We start from the raw sequence: 14,098 nt of genomic DNA, 5'->3' as shown, positions 1-14,098 counted from the left end.
CCCGGCCGACGACCCGCGCCGTGCCGCCTGCAAACACCGGACTGTACTGGCTCCCATGCCTCCAGACTGGAAGCAGCTGTAGCCACGAGCCACCATCCACCCTTCTGCACCCGTCCTTTTTGCGTAGAGAGCAGACTGCTGGAGACTGGGTGGGACACAGGAACCCTGCCTACCCATAGTGCATGGAGATAGTCGTGGACGATTACTATAGAAGCAGGAGGTTTGCCGGAGTTAGAGTTTAACGAACTGTTGTGTGACGCGCTTATTGTATTTGCATTTGTATTTATCACAACATATTTCTCTGTGTGAAATTCGGGCTGCTCTCCCCAGGCAGAGCGCGACGCTACACTACAGCACCACCCTTTTTTTTTCTTTCTTTTTTTTCTTTTTCCTGCGTGCAGTTTGTTTTTTTTCCTATCGAAGTGGATTTTTCTACAGAATTTTGACAGGAGCAACCCTTTTGTTGCCGTGGGTTCTTTTACGTGAGCTAAGTGCATGCTGCACACGGGACCTCGGTTTATCGTCTGAGCCGAATGACTAGCGTCCAGACCACCACTCAAGGTCTAGTAGAGGGGGAGAAAATCATCGGCGGCTGAGCCGTGATTCCAACCAGCGCGCTCAGATTCTCTCGCTTCCTAGGCGGACGCGTTACCTCAAGGCCATCACTCCATTATAGGGTCAAGTTGTTCAAGGCTAAGGTCTTGGTGCTGTTTCAAGTTTCAAGCTTTTATTCCAAAAGATCCCCGTTGAGGGCACATGGTAAAAACAAAATCGGCAAAAGGCAAACAACAATACGTAGCGACAATCATGTGTGTGGCAATGTTACACTGCACATGAGGACTTGTAATTTAGGAATGAAATAACGCTTGGTTTTGAGCAGGTTTTGTCGCTCGAGGGGGAGTGGGGGTAGGAGGGGTGGGGGTGGGAGTGGGGGGCAGGGGAGGGAATGGAGGGGGGGGGGGGGGTTGCTGGATGTCTCTTCGTGTGGTGGGAGGTCCGTAGTAGCAAGGGGAAGTGGACGGGAGAAGGAACTCTGTCCTGGATGTCTGTGCTGGGAGTGAAGGTCTGAGGTCGTCGGCGTTTGTCAGAGGAAAACATGGGAGCTGCCTCCTAGACCACCGGGTGACCAAATCAAATCAAATCAAATTAGATCAATCATACTTCACTAATCCACATGGATATTCATTCGTGCATTAACAGACACGTTAAAAACGCATACAAAATGTGTTCACGCACACCATAAAATAAATTAAAACTGGTAAAAAACCAACACCACAATAACAGTCGATAGGCTAAAACCAGCAACACACACACACACACACACACACACACACACACACACACACACACACACACACACACACACACACACACTCACACGCTCACACACACATTGCCTTTTAAGGTCAGGTTAGAGTTGAGGTCAGTGACCTATTGGCATTAACCTTTATGGTCTGGTTAGACTTGAGGTCAGTGACCTATTGCCATTGATTTTTAAGGTCAGTTTTTAAGGTCAGTTTAATCTGTTGATATAGTCATTTAAAGGAGCAAGGCGGCTGAATGGTTAAAACGCTTATCTGTCAATACAGTGTCCATGAGGGCCTGGGTTCGAATCCTGCTCTCTGACGGGCACAATAGCCGAATGGTTAAAGCGTTGGACTTTCTATCTGAGGGTCCCGGGTTCGAATCACGGTGACGGCGCCTGGTGGGTAAAGGGTGGAGATTTTTACGATCTCCTAGGTCAACATATGTGCAGACCTGCTAGTGCCTGAACTCCCTTCGTGTGTATACGCGAGCAGAAGAACAAATACGCACGTTAAAGATCCTGTAATCCATGTCAGTGTTCGGTGGATTATGGAAACAAGAACATACCCAGCATGCACACCCCCGAAAGCGGAGTGTGGCTGCCTACATGGCGGGGTAAAAACGGTCATACACGTAAAAGCCCACTCGCGTATATGCGAGTGAACGTGGGAGTTGCAGCCCACGAACGAAGAAGAAGAAGAAGAAGAGGAAGAAGGAGAAGGAAGAAGAAGAAGAGGAAGAAGAGGAAGAAGAAGAAGAAAGAAGAAGAAGAAAGAAGAAGAGGAAGAAGGAAGAAGAAGAAGAGGAAGAAGGAAGAAGAAGGAGAAGGAAGAAGAAGAAGAAGGAGAAGAAGAAGAAGAAGAAGAATCCTGCTCTCGCTCTTTCGCCCACGTTTGACGGGGAAATCAAACTGATTGTCAAGACATTCGGATGAACCGAGGTCCCGTATGCAGCACGCACTTGGCACACTGAAAAAAAAAAAAAGAAAGAACCCACGGCAACAAGAGTGTTGTTCTCATGAAATTTACCCACCCTGACAGGTATACAAATATGATGAGCATGCACTCATGTCCTGACAAGCGCATTGGGTTATGCTGATGTCAGGCATCTGTCTAGCAGATGTGATGTTAGACTTATGGATTTGTCTCTTGAGAAACGGGGAAACTGAAGCAGAAATTGAAACTGAATTGTCCCTTTAAGATCAAGTTAGAGTTGAGGTAAATGACCTATTGGAATTACCCTTTTAATGTCATTAGCGTTCAAATAAGTAACCTGTTAGCATTGCCCTCTAAGATCACGTTAGAGTTGAGGTCAATGACCTGTTGGTATTTACCTTTACCGTCAAGTTGTTCGGTTCGGTGCTGAGGACATGGTTTCGCTGTTCGAGGGGAGGTGGGTGGGTGAGGGTGGAGGGGGGGGGGGGGGGGGGAGCCCTGTCTGTCATGTATCATTCCTCAGCCTTTATCGGGCAGTCACTGGGTCACGTGACAGTCACGTGACGAGTCACGTTCCTCTTATCAGGCGGCCTATCAGAAGGATCTGAAGACGCTGCGTGTTGCAATCAGTCCATCATTTAATGCCGTGAGGCCCACTAGGGGCCCGCGGATGACACCAGACGTGCGACGCTTCCTCATTGTCCATGCAGGAATGGCTAAGAGCCGTAAGCCAGGCGGCGCTACCGATAAGTTATCGGCCCTCCAGGAGGCAGGGCCGGCCACTCTGAGCGTGGACGATCTCCACGGCTTGTCAGGGGACACAACCGGACCGGTGGTGTGGGTGACGGGCCTTTACTGGTGAGGCGATGCACGTCGGTGTTGGTGATAGTGTTGGGGTTCCTGGGTTGGAGACGGTGTTCTGTCGTCCGGAAATACACAAAACAACAACAGCTGAAACAATGTCGTCTTGGTTTACGCACGCACACACACACACACACACACACACACACACACACACACACACACACACACACACACACACATACATACATACATACATACATACATACATACATACATACATACATACATATATACAGAAAGATAGAGATAGAGAGAGAGAGAGAGAGAGAGAGAGAGAGAGAGAGAGAGAGAGAGAGAGAGAGAGAGAGAGAGAGGGAGTGTGCGTTTGCGTATGTGGTATGAGTGTGTGTATATGTGTGTGTGTGTGTGTGTGTGTGTGTGTGTGTGTGTGTGTGTGTGTGTGCGTGTGTGTGCAGATCTAGACACACCAGAGGCAGAGTGTAAGCATTTTGTTTTGAGGCGTAGCTCTCTCTCTCTCTCTCTCTCTCTCTCTCTCTCTCTCTCTCTATATATATATATATATATATATATATATATATATATCACTTTTTCTCTCTCATTCATTCTGTCTGTCTGCCTGTGTCTCTATGTTTCGTTCTTCTCTTCTTTTCTTGTTTTTGGAAGATAAATTGTGGGTGACTATTTTCATGTATTTGTTCTGTTGTTAAAACTTTTTTTTTTTTTTTTTTTTTTTTTTTTTTTTTTTAGCCGAGAGGGCTACCCTCTCGAAATAAAATGTGTTTCGTTTCGTTTCGATTCGTTTCGTTTCGTCTCTCTCTCTCTCTCTCTCTCTCTCTCTCTCTCTCTCTCTCTCTCTCTCTCTCTCTCCCCACACACACACGCACGCACGGATACATGCACGCAACCCCCACAACCTCCCCCCCCCCAACACCCCCCATCACACACAGAGGGGTCTCCCGAATTCTTTTTTTTTTTTTTTTTTTTTTTTTTTTTTTTTTTTTCCTTTTTTCCCGGACTTTCTTGGGTCGACCACCGTTTTATTTTGTACATAAATTCATTATAACAATTCAGAGTAGATGGAAAAGAAAGGGGAAAAAAAACAAAGAAAGAAAAAAAAATGAATACAGTGTACATTAACAATAACATCGTCATCATAAGTCATTATACTTATAATATATTGTTCTTAATTTGGTCAAGGTGGACACATTTTCATCATGTGTAACAGTGCAGTTTTATAACATATAATAGCATCAGCATAGAGTTATGGACACTTTGCTTCGCTAACGTAATGTGAAAAGAACACAACCCACACATAGGATATCTTATGTATGAACACATTTCCTCTAGTTTTCTATACGTGACTATATAAAACACCCATTACACAGTCGTGTTAAACATTATTACTGCAGACACATAAGTGCACATGAATACACACATGCATATATTATTTACATACTCGCATACTTACACATTCACGTACATCTGTTCAAGTTTTTTTTTTTAATTATATATATATATATATATATATATATATATATATATATATATATATATATATACACACATATATATACACATATATATACACATATATATACACATATATATATATATATATATATATATACATATATATATATATATATATATACACACATACACACACACACACATACATACACACACATATACACATACATATATATGCATACATATATATATACATACATATATATATCATTGAGCCTTCATTATTATTGTGCATTTTGATCTTTCATACTATTTTGTTATGGGTTACTGTTTTCAAGAAGTTTTATATATGGACACCATTTTCTCATAAATACAGCACTTAACATTTCCATTGAATGCATATATCTTTCTACTTTATAACTATTTCTTAAATCATTCAAAAAGTGCTCTATACATGGTTTAATCTTATTTATTCTGCATTTATAAACAAAATATTTTGCAACAAGAATAATATAGTTGAAAATTTCATCTATTTTTGTAATTTCATCATTTCCAAATAGAACTAATTCTATGTTTAACTTAACGTTTGAGCAAGTATCACATCTTTCTTTTAAGACGTTCTCTAATTCCTTCCAAAACAATTGAGAGAACTTGCAAAACCATAGATAATGTTGTACTGAATCTATTTCATTTTTACAAAAATTGCACTTGTCACTGTTTGTAATACCCATTTTCTTCAGAATTTTGTTTGTAACTAAAATGTTGTGACAAATTCTAATTTGAAACCACTTTAATTTTATCTCTTTTACTTTTTTTATTTGCTTCATGGTGGTTACCCAATTAACGATGATATCTAATTTTTGCTCCCACTTAACAAAAGAACTTATATTGTAAATAAAGAGTGGTTCAAGAAGTATATCATAATATAGTTGCGAGCCTTTCATAGTAGAGGATATTAAGTGTAGTGCTTTCGATTGTTCATTACAGGTTTTATCACTTAGATAAATATTATGTGTAATTAAGTAACTTTTTATCGAATGTATCAATCCCATATACACTAAATAATTTACATTAATATTATATTTTTCTCTAAAGCATGTGTAACTAAGGAAGCACCCATTCTCATCAACAACATCTCTAACCAGATATATATTCTTATTTGTCCAACATTTGTAGTGGATTGTATTGTTACCAACTCTAAATTTGTCGTTATAAAAGAGGGGCTCTGCAAGTACCTCGTGTGACTCTTTTAATTCTATTTGTTTCGTAAAATTCGAGTATGCCTGAAAAACATCTTTCCAAAATTGGTTACATTCGATAGTCAGAAACTTTTTTGAACCATAAAGATTTAGTGAGTTAATTTCTTGGCATTTTATAAGTAAGATTCTCTTCCACTTTGGTGTTCCTGTGTATAATTTCCTTATCCATGTTATCTTAAGAGCATGTATAAACTTTTTTATGTCTGGTATACCTATTCCTCCATTTGCAACTTTATGTATTGAGTATTTTCTTTTAATTTTATCTGGCTTTTTATCCCATACGAATTCATAGCATAGTCTCTGTAATTCTGCCTGCTGGGTATCGTGCCGTGTGCCAGCACACTGTTGGAAACCGGGCACTGGTAGCGGAGGTATGGATGGAGTGGAGGGTGGTGTTGTTGGTGGTGGTGGTGGTGGTGGGAAGAACGGAGAACAGTAATCAGCTTAATTAGCCCCCCACGGGATGCCATTCCAGCCATTCCCTTAATGAAAACACCGCTTCCGATTTGGACAAGCGCGTGTAGAATTGAAAGCAAAGTGCCGCTTCCTCTCTCGTCGAGGCGCTCAATTCGTTGGATGTTAATGCAGTTAGCGCTGGCGTGCCGGCAGTTACAGTGACCACAATGCCGTTGATTGTGTTTAATGGGTTAATTTCATTTCACAGGGTCCTGGCTGCCTGGCTGCCTGCTTGCCTGCCTGCCTGCCTGCCTGCCTGTCTGCCTGTCTGGCTGTCTGCCCACGGTTCCAGCCAGAGAAGCTGCTGTTGCTTCGGCTGCCGGTGTTGTGAATTGCTCTGGGGGTGATCTTTGGGTTTAGCCTTGAGAGGAGGTTTCGCTGATGATTGCTGGATGTCATCACTTTGTGTGGGTGTGTGTGTTCTTCAGGATATCGTCACTGGTGTGTGGTGTGTTGCACTGATGTCATCACTGTTGTAAGTGATAATCATACTGATGCCAACACTAGTGTTGTGTGCTTTTCTGATGCCAACTCTGGTGTTGAGTGCTGTACTGATGCCAACACTGGTGTGAGCGTTATACTGACGTCAACACTGGCGTAGGTGATATACTGACGTCAACACTGGTGTAAGTGTTGTACTGATTGTAGTGAGCAGTGGTGTTGATACTGATGTCAACAGTGATGTGAGTTTTATTCTGATGTCAGCACTGTTGCAGGTGATGACACTGACGTCAACACTGGTGTAGGTGTTGTACTGATAGCAGTGAGCAGTGGTGTTTGAGTGTTATACTGATGTCAACAATGATGTGAGTTTTATTCTAATGTCAACAGTGGTGCGGATGTTAAACTGTCGGCAACAGAGCTGAATGTGTTATGCTGGCGTCAGCCATGGTGTATGTGTTGAACTGACGCAAACACTTGTGTGTATGTTACACTGACGTCAACAGTGGTGTGGGTGTCGCAATGACGTCAACAGTGGTTTGAGTGTTACAACACCTACGTCAACAATGGTTTGAGTGTTACAACACCGACGTCAGCACCGGTGTGGGTTTTACATATGCATAATACCGACGTCAACACTGCTGTGATACAGAGTGGCGGCGTCACACGTGCAACGCTGGGACGGTGGTGACCCGAAGTGACCGTGCACGGCGCCACAGGGCGTTGTGTGTTTGTGCTGTGTTGCCCAGGAGGTGGGGCTGGGGCCCTAACAGGGCGAGCAGGCTACAGCGCCGTCAGCAAACACCATCAGCGCTCTGCCCACACTTGAGCGGAAACAGCGGTTGCGAGAGAAAGACAGACCCCCCACCCCCCACCCCCCTCACACACACACACACAACCGACTACCGCTCGTCACCCCTACTTCTCTTTTCTGCCCTGACGTGGTGATAGATTCCGGACACAAATTGGATCACAGTGAATTGGGCAGTGCCGCTGGGTTAGCGTGTAAGGGTTGTGAGGGGTATGCGTTTAGTCATGCGGGTTTAGTGTATGTAGTGTGTGTGTGTGTGTGTGTGTGCGTGTGTGTGTGCGTGTGTGTGCGTGCGTGCGTGTGTGTGTGTGTGTGTGTGTGTGTGTGTGTGTGTGTGTGTGTGTGTGTGTGTGTGTGTGTGTTGGATTCAGCAACAGATCAACACGTGGTATTGGTCTGTCCCGCGGAACGGATCTGTCACGTCCTACAAAGATTTTATTTTTTCAGTTCTGACAGCGTTTATCTAATGACAGAAGGCCGAAGTGTATGTTGACAAGTGTTGAATCTTGCCATCTTTCCACTCGTTGGTTCTTTACGTAACGCTAAGCTGACAACAAGCCACAGTCAAGCAGATAATGTAAGCGCAAACAGTGTATCATTCGGAATATGTTTTTTTATCAAAGTAGTCGTATTACTCCTGAGTAGCATCGTAATATTTTCTTAGACGAAAGTTTCGTATTGTTTGGAGTACTTATTCTACAACCCGAGTTCTCCGTATTTTTGTTGTACAGTGGGGGAGAATTCTGTTCGCCAGCTACCGACAGATTGTTTTGAGAATGCATTGAGTCTTTTATTCCGAGGGTGTCATTTGTTTTGAGGATGCGTCGAGTTCCTTGATAATTATGATGTTACATTGAGTCCTTTATTCTGGTGATGCATTGAGACATTTGTTGTTGCTTTTCTCAATGATATATCAAGGCATATTATACATCGGTGATCTTAACACGAGTGATATGAAGAGTTCTGGGCTTGGAGTACGTTTAAGAGAGGAAAAAAAACCCAAAAAATCGAGAAGCGCATTCCTCAAAACATCTTCCACGGGCACTGATATCAGCGTGTGACAGACATCTCCGACCGACGTCATAGCAGCTGAAGTGACTCCTGACCATTGACCCTCCCGTGTCACACCCACACTTCACCCCTCCACCGCCCTCCGTACCCCTTCACCCAGCCTGCCAACCTGTGAACCAGTTCACGTGGACCCCGCAGACGGGACTTCCCCCTAGTTACATTCTCACCAACGTCCTGGTCAGTGTTGATGTCCAGCCATGACGGGCCCCAGTGAGGTCCGCTGGGACAGCCTTGCCGTGACCTTGACCTTGGAGTACTGGTAGCAGGATGGTGTTGCGGGCAGCGAGCAGCGCCCTCTGGCTCCCGGCGTGCTGTCGTCACTGCGGCTGCTTCCTCTTCCTCTTCCGCCTCCTCCTCCTCCTTCACCTTATCAGTGAGTACCTTACTGTGGTGTGTTTTGTGTGTGTGTGTGTGTGTGTGTGTGTGTGTGTGTGTGTGTGTGTGGTGTTGTGTTGTGTTGTGTTCTGTGTGTGCGGTATGTGTGGTGTGGTGTGGTGTGGTGTGTGTGTGTGTGTGTGTGTGTGTGTGTGTGTGTGTGTGTGTGTGTGTTGCTTGTATCTTTTATATTTTTTGTACTCGTTTCTTAGTTTCATTCATTCTTTCTTTCTTTCTTACTTTCTTCATCCATTCCTTGTATTCACTCGGTCTTTCGCTCCTTCGTTCCGTCGTTGGTTCTTCTTTTTCTTCTCCTTTCTTTCTTTCTTTCTTTCTGTCCTTTTTCTTCCCTGTCTCCTTCCTCTTCTCGCTCGAAATGAGTTCATCAAGAGTCTTGAGAGCGCAGCACATCTCGGGACTGTTATTTCAGCAATCAATGGCATTCAGGGCCCATCTGCTGCTGAAGGGTGCAACTGTGTGCATCCGAGGAAAAGGATTGTCCGGCTGTTGTGATATTAACTTGTGGTGATGGCCGCTGTGTCGGAGAATGTGTGTGAGGGGGGGTTTGGGGGGGGGGGGGGGCTTTGGGTGGGGTGTGGTGGGGGAGAGGAGGGGGGAGGGGGATGCCGTGGGGGGGGGGTGGGGGGGGGGGTTAGTGTAAGGGTGGGCCGGTGAGTGATGGGGCGATTTGCTGGGGTTTTGTTTGCACACAACTTCACATTTCTTCACATTTTCCGTGGACTGACTCACTTCAATAATCCATGAAGAATTTCCCCCTCCAAACAACAACTCTTGCGAGCGAGCGAGAGAGATGGAGGGAGAGAGAGAGAGAGAGAGAGAGAGAGAGAGAGAGAGAGAGAGAGAGAGAGAGAGAGGTGAAGAAAGAAGTTAAAAACGAGACAGAGAATCAGCGAATGTTTCCCTTTACCACTGGGGAAAAAGGGAGAAAAAGAGAATGAAAGAACGAACCTTACCCTCCCCTCCCCTCCCCCCCAGCTCCCACTGCTACCCCTCCCCCACCCTCGAAAATAAAAGAACAAAAAAAGAAAAGAAAAAAAAAAGAAAAAGAAAATCTAGATGAAGAAAGAAAGAGAGAAGCGAAGGAAAGAAAGGAAGAAACTGTATAAAGGAAAAGAATTGGGAAGAGAAATAGATAAGAGTGACACAGAGAAGAAGGCAAGCGTGCACGTAAACCCAACCATTTCCCCTAATCCCTCACGCGCGCGCGCACACACACACACACACACACACACATGCGCGCTTGCACATTGAAGGTGACCAACATCGCAGGTGTTTGTATATCTCGAGCCTGGTTCAGCCCGCGATATTTCGTAAATTAAAACGGATTACACAGTGCAGCTTTTTTGTCGCGTGGTTCAAGACCTAAGTGGACTTCCAAGTCAGCACCGTTATCCATCATAGTCCTTGTTCATCATCGAAACGTTGGCATTTGATTTTTAAAAAAAAAAAAAAAAAAATCAAATCAAATTCTGTATGCGTTCTGTCTGTCTGTCTGTCTGTCACTGTCTTTCTGTGTCAGTCTCTCTTTCAATGTCTGTCCCTATTTGTCTGTCTTTCTTTCTGCCTGTCTGTCTGTCTGTCTCTTTGTCTTTGACTTTCTCTCTCCCTCTCCCCCTCTCTCTCTCCCCCCTCCCACCCTCTCTCTCTCCCCTTCCATCCTCTCTCTCTCTCTCTCTCTCCCTCTCCCCCCTCCCACCCTCTCTCTCTCCCCTTCCATCTTCTCTCTCTCTCTCTCTCTCTCTCTCTCTCTCTCTCTCTCTCTCCCCTCCCACCCTCTCTCTCTCCCCTTCCATCTTCTCTCTCTCTCTCTCTCTCTCTCTCTCTCTCTCTCTCTCTCTCTCTCTCTCTCTCTCTCTCTCTCTCTCTCTCCCCCTCCCTCTCTGTCTCTGTCCTCTGCGTGTTTCCCTGTCCCTGTCTCCGTCTCTCTCACTCTCTTTTTCTCTGAATCTCTCCGTTTCTCTCTATTCCTCCCTCCCTCTCCCCCCTCCCCCCTCACTCTCTTTATTCCCAACATGCGCGTGCCGGTTTAGCTTGATCCCTTCCAATTTTCCTGAGGCTGAGTTAAAAAAAAAAAAAAAAAAAAAAAAAAAAAAACCGAAAGGAAGATGGCGTTACACACTCCAGGTGGGCCAGGGCGTTGAGGCCCGGAGGGGATTGGAACCTGGGTCACGTGGCTTAGCAGTGCCGGCGTCCCAGCTGTTGGTTACTTATTGGCGGTGTTGTCATTGGCTGACCGGGAAAGACGTGATGGGGTAAACGTGAGCTTGGGTTTTAAGACACAACGCGCAACAATACAGCGGGATTTAGCGTTCGGCGCTGTCAGAATGTGTGGGCTAGGCCCCACTGATCGCTGGCTAGGCTCTTTTGTGGGTGGATGTTCGGGTGGGTGGGGTGTAAATGTGTGTGTGTGTGTGTGTGTGTGTGTGTGTGTGTGTGTGTGTGTGTATGTGTGTGTGTGTGTGTGTGTGTGTGTGTGTGTGTGTGTTGCGAAACGTGAGCAGGACTTATTAAGTCACAACACACAAAGCAGCGCCAGGGATTTACTGTTCGGCGCTGTTTGAATGTGTGGGCTTGCCCCCCCCCCCCCTTCTGTGTGTGTGTGTGTGTGCGCGCGCGCGCATGTGTGTGTGTGTGTGTGTGTGTGTGTGTGTGTGTGTGTGTACGCCTAGTTTGAGTAGGGAATTTTAATCTTTATGAAGTTTCCTTTCATTCCTCCTCGACCAGATCCAGCTGGGACTCTTTTCTGCTGCTTCTGCCAATGCCTTGAGAGCCCGTGTCCTCTCTCTGCCAGAAATCGACAGCTGTTTCATGAGGCTGTAGGCAGATGCGCCCACAAACCCTCTTGCACCAATCTCTATGGCGAGGACTTTGGCTTGGTAGCCAGATTCTCTCAGGCTGCTGGCAAGACTAGCATACTTCTCGGTCTTGTAGATGTGGGCTTCCTCCATTGATGCTGCTTGGAATTTATTTGCAAACAATCGTTAACTTTGGAGTTGTTATTGACTTTGTCGTTGATACCAACGTGTCGCTGCTCTCAGCTGCTGCATGCCGCTGGTGCTTTCGGGAAAGTTGAACGGAAGCAGAGGTCAGTGCTGACAGACAGGGGTTCAGTGAGGGGGGGTCAGGAGTTATGGTCATGGGTGAGGAAGGAAGGAAGGAGGATCAGGAGGATGGTCTGGGGTGGAGGGTGTGAGGAGAGGGTGCGCCACACACATGGTGAGGAGATGATCGTTTTTTGTTTTGTTGGTTTGTTTGCTTGTTTGTTGTTGTTGTTGTTGTTTTTTGGGGGGAGGGGTTGGAGGGGGGAGGGAGGGGAATCTGTTATCATCATCAACAACCTGTTTTCCCTCCTTCCTCCCCACCCACCCCCCACCCCACCATCCACCCTCCTACCTGTAATGTTTGCGTGGTGTTGGCAGAACACAGCAATAAACAATAAATACCGAAAACACAGGTGGACGGTTGGCAGGTCTTTTACTTCATTTCGCTCTCGCTCTTCAAGTGACGTTTCATATTCATTGGCCTGCCCTTGATCATTTACTGCACTACCCTCTTCCTTTCCTCTTCAAACCACCCACCACCCTCCACCAAAGCAGCCACATCTTCCCAAGGGAAAAAAGAGGGCAGCGTGTCTTTGCTTTTCCCTGGCAGCAGCAGCAGCAGCAGCAGCAGTTGTGAAGAGGGACCAGTGTGTCTCCTTCCTTCCCTTTCCGCTGTGGTTAGTTCCCTTGGGCAGACAGTTGTCTCCAGTGTCACCTTGTCTGTTTTGATCGACTTGGACTGGGTTCTCGGGACTTTGTCTGTCTGTTTGTCTCTCTGTCTCTGTCTGTCTGTCTTCCTGCACCCCTCTCTCTCTCTTTCTCCTTGTACATTATACATATATTAAGTATAACAACATTTATATGCGTATATGTTTGTGTGTCTCTTAGAACAACGGCAGCTATGTAAGTCGGCCAAAGTGCTAATGTCTTCACTCTTGGAAAATAAAGATTCATTCATTCATTCATTCATTCATTCATTCATTCTGTCTCATTTTCCCCTTCCCTCTCTCAGTTTGCATGTGGAAGAGACGGAGAGGGAGAGAGGGCAGGAGAGACATAGGGGCTTGAGAGAGGAGGAAGGAGAGAGTTGATGTGAACTATACAGTGTATTGTTAAGTTGGTCTGAACTATAACAGTATAGTTATTATCAAGCTGGTATAAACCCACACATTATACCATCAACCTATTCCGCCATTCCATGTTATTTCTTTTCCATTCTTTCGCATTCCTTTTTTTTTTTTCTTTTTTTTTTCCCCCCACTTGCATCTTGATGGACAATCGTTTTGCAATAGTTTTAGAGATCACTGAATACTGACATGGTCTTTGTGTCGTGTATACCTATGTCTCTAACCTTTCACTTTTTTTTTCCCCTGAATCACATGGTTTATTTGTTAGTTTGCTTTTGGAATATTCTTTTTTTTTTCTTTTCTTTTTATAGACAGTTCCTTGTCTTTAGTGAAGCCTGGACAATGTCTGTATGTCGATTTGATGACGGAAGTTCCAGGGCGTCAAAGCAGTTGTCTGATGTGTTGATACTTCCCATCTACCGTGCTCCGCCACCTGTTCTGTGGGTGCTGTTGGCATCGACCTGTTCTATCTGTCTGTCTGTCTGTCTGTCTCTCTGTTGTCTGTCTGTCTGTATCTCTCTCTCTGTACTGACTGTCTGTCTGTCTCTCTGTGTCTCCTGTCTGTCTGTCTGTCTGTCTGTCTCTCTCTGCTGTCTGTCTGTCTCTGTCTGTCTGTCTGTCTGTCTGTCTGTCTGTGTCTCTCTCTGTGCTGTCTGTCTGTCTGCTCTCTCTCTCTCTGTGCTGTCTGTCTGTCTGCTCTCTCTCTCTCTCTCTGTGCTGTCTGTCTGTCTGCTCTCTCTCTCTGTGCTGTCTGTCTGTCTGTCTGCTCTCTCTCTCTGTGCTGTCTGTCTGTCTGCTCTCTCTCTCTGTGCTGTCTGTCTGTCTGTCTGCTCTCTCTCTCTGTGCTGTCTGTCTGTCTGCTCTCTCTCTCTGTGCTGTCTGTCTGTCTGCTCTCTCTCTCTCTCTCTGTGCTGTCTGTCTGTCTGCTCTCTCTCTCTGTGCTGTCTGTCTGTCTGTCTGC

General features: G+C 45.4%; 1 protein-coding gene across 3 annotated transcripts in view; it reads left to right on the top strand.

Moving 5' to 3' along the window:
- LOC143282094 (zwei Ig domain protein zig-8-like) overlaps positions 1-14,098 on the top strand; it is a 330,851-nt gene that overhangs the window by 62,133 nt on the left and 254,620 nt on the right. For 2 of the 3 annotated variants that reach the window (XM_076587583.1, XM_076587581.1), the window contains exon 2: positions 7,950-8,946. In XM_076587583.1, coding sequence (XP_076443698.1) covers positions 8,841-8,946 — 106 coding nt within the window. In that variant the 5' untranslated portion in view covers positions 7,950-8,840. Of the gene's footprint in view, positions 1-7,904; positions 8,947-14,098 lie in introns of those variants that run through there. The other variant, XM_076587582.1, reaches the window with a different exon arrangement.

Source organism: Babylonia areolata, chromosome 5, assembly GCF_041734735.1.
Source record: "Babylonia areolata isolate BAREFJ2019XMU chromosome 5, ASM4173473v1, whole genome shotgun sequence".
NCBI classification, from domain to species: domain Eukaryota; kingdom Metazoa; phylum Mollusca; class Gastropoda; order Neogastropoda; family Buccinidae; genus Babylonia; species Babylonia areolata.
The sequence above is the reverse complement of the archived record's forward strand: the minus strand, read 5'-3'. Positions and strand labels throughout refer to the sequence as shown.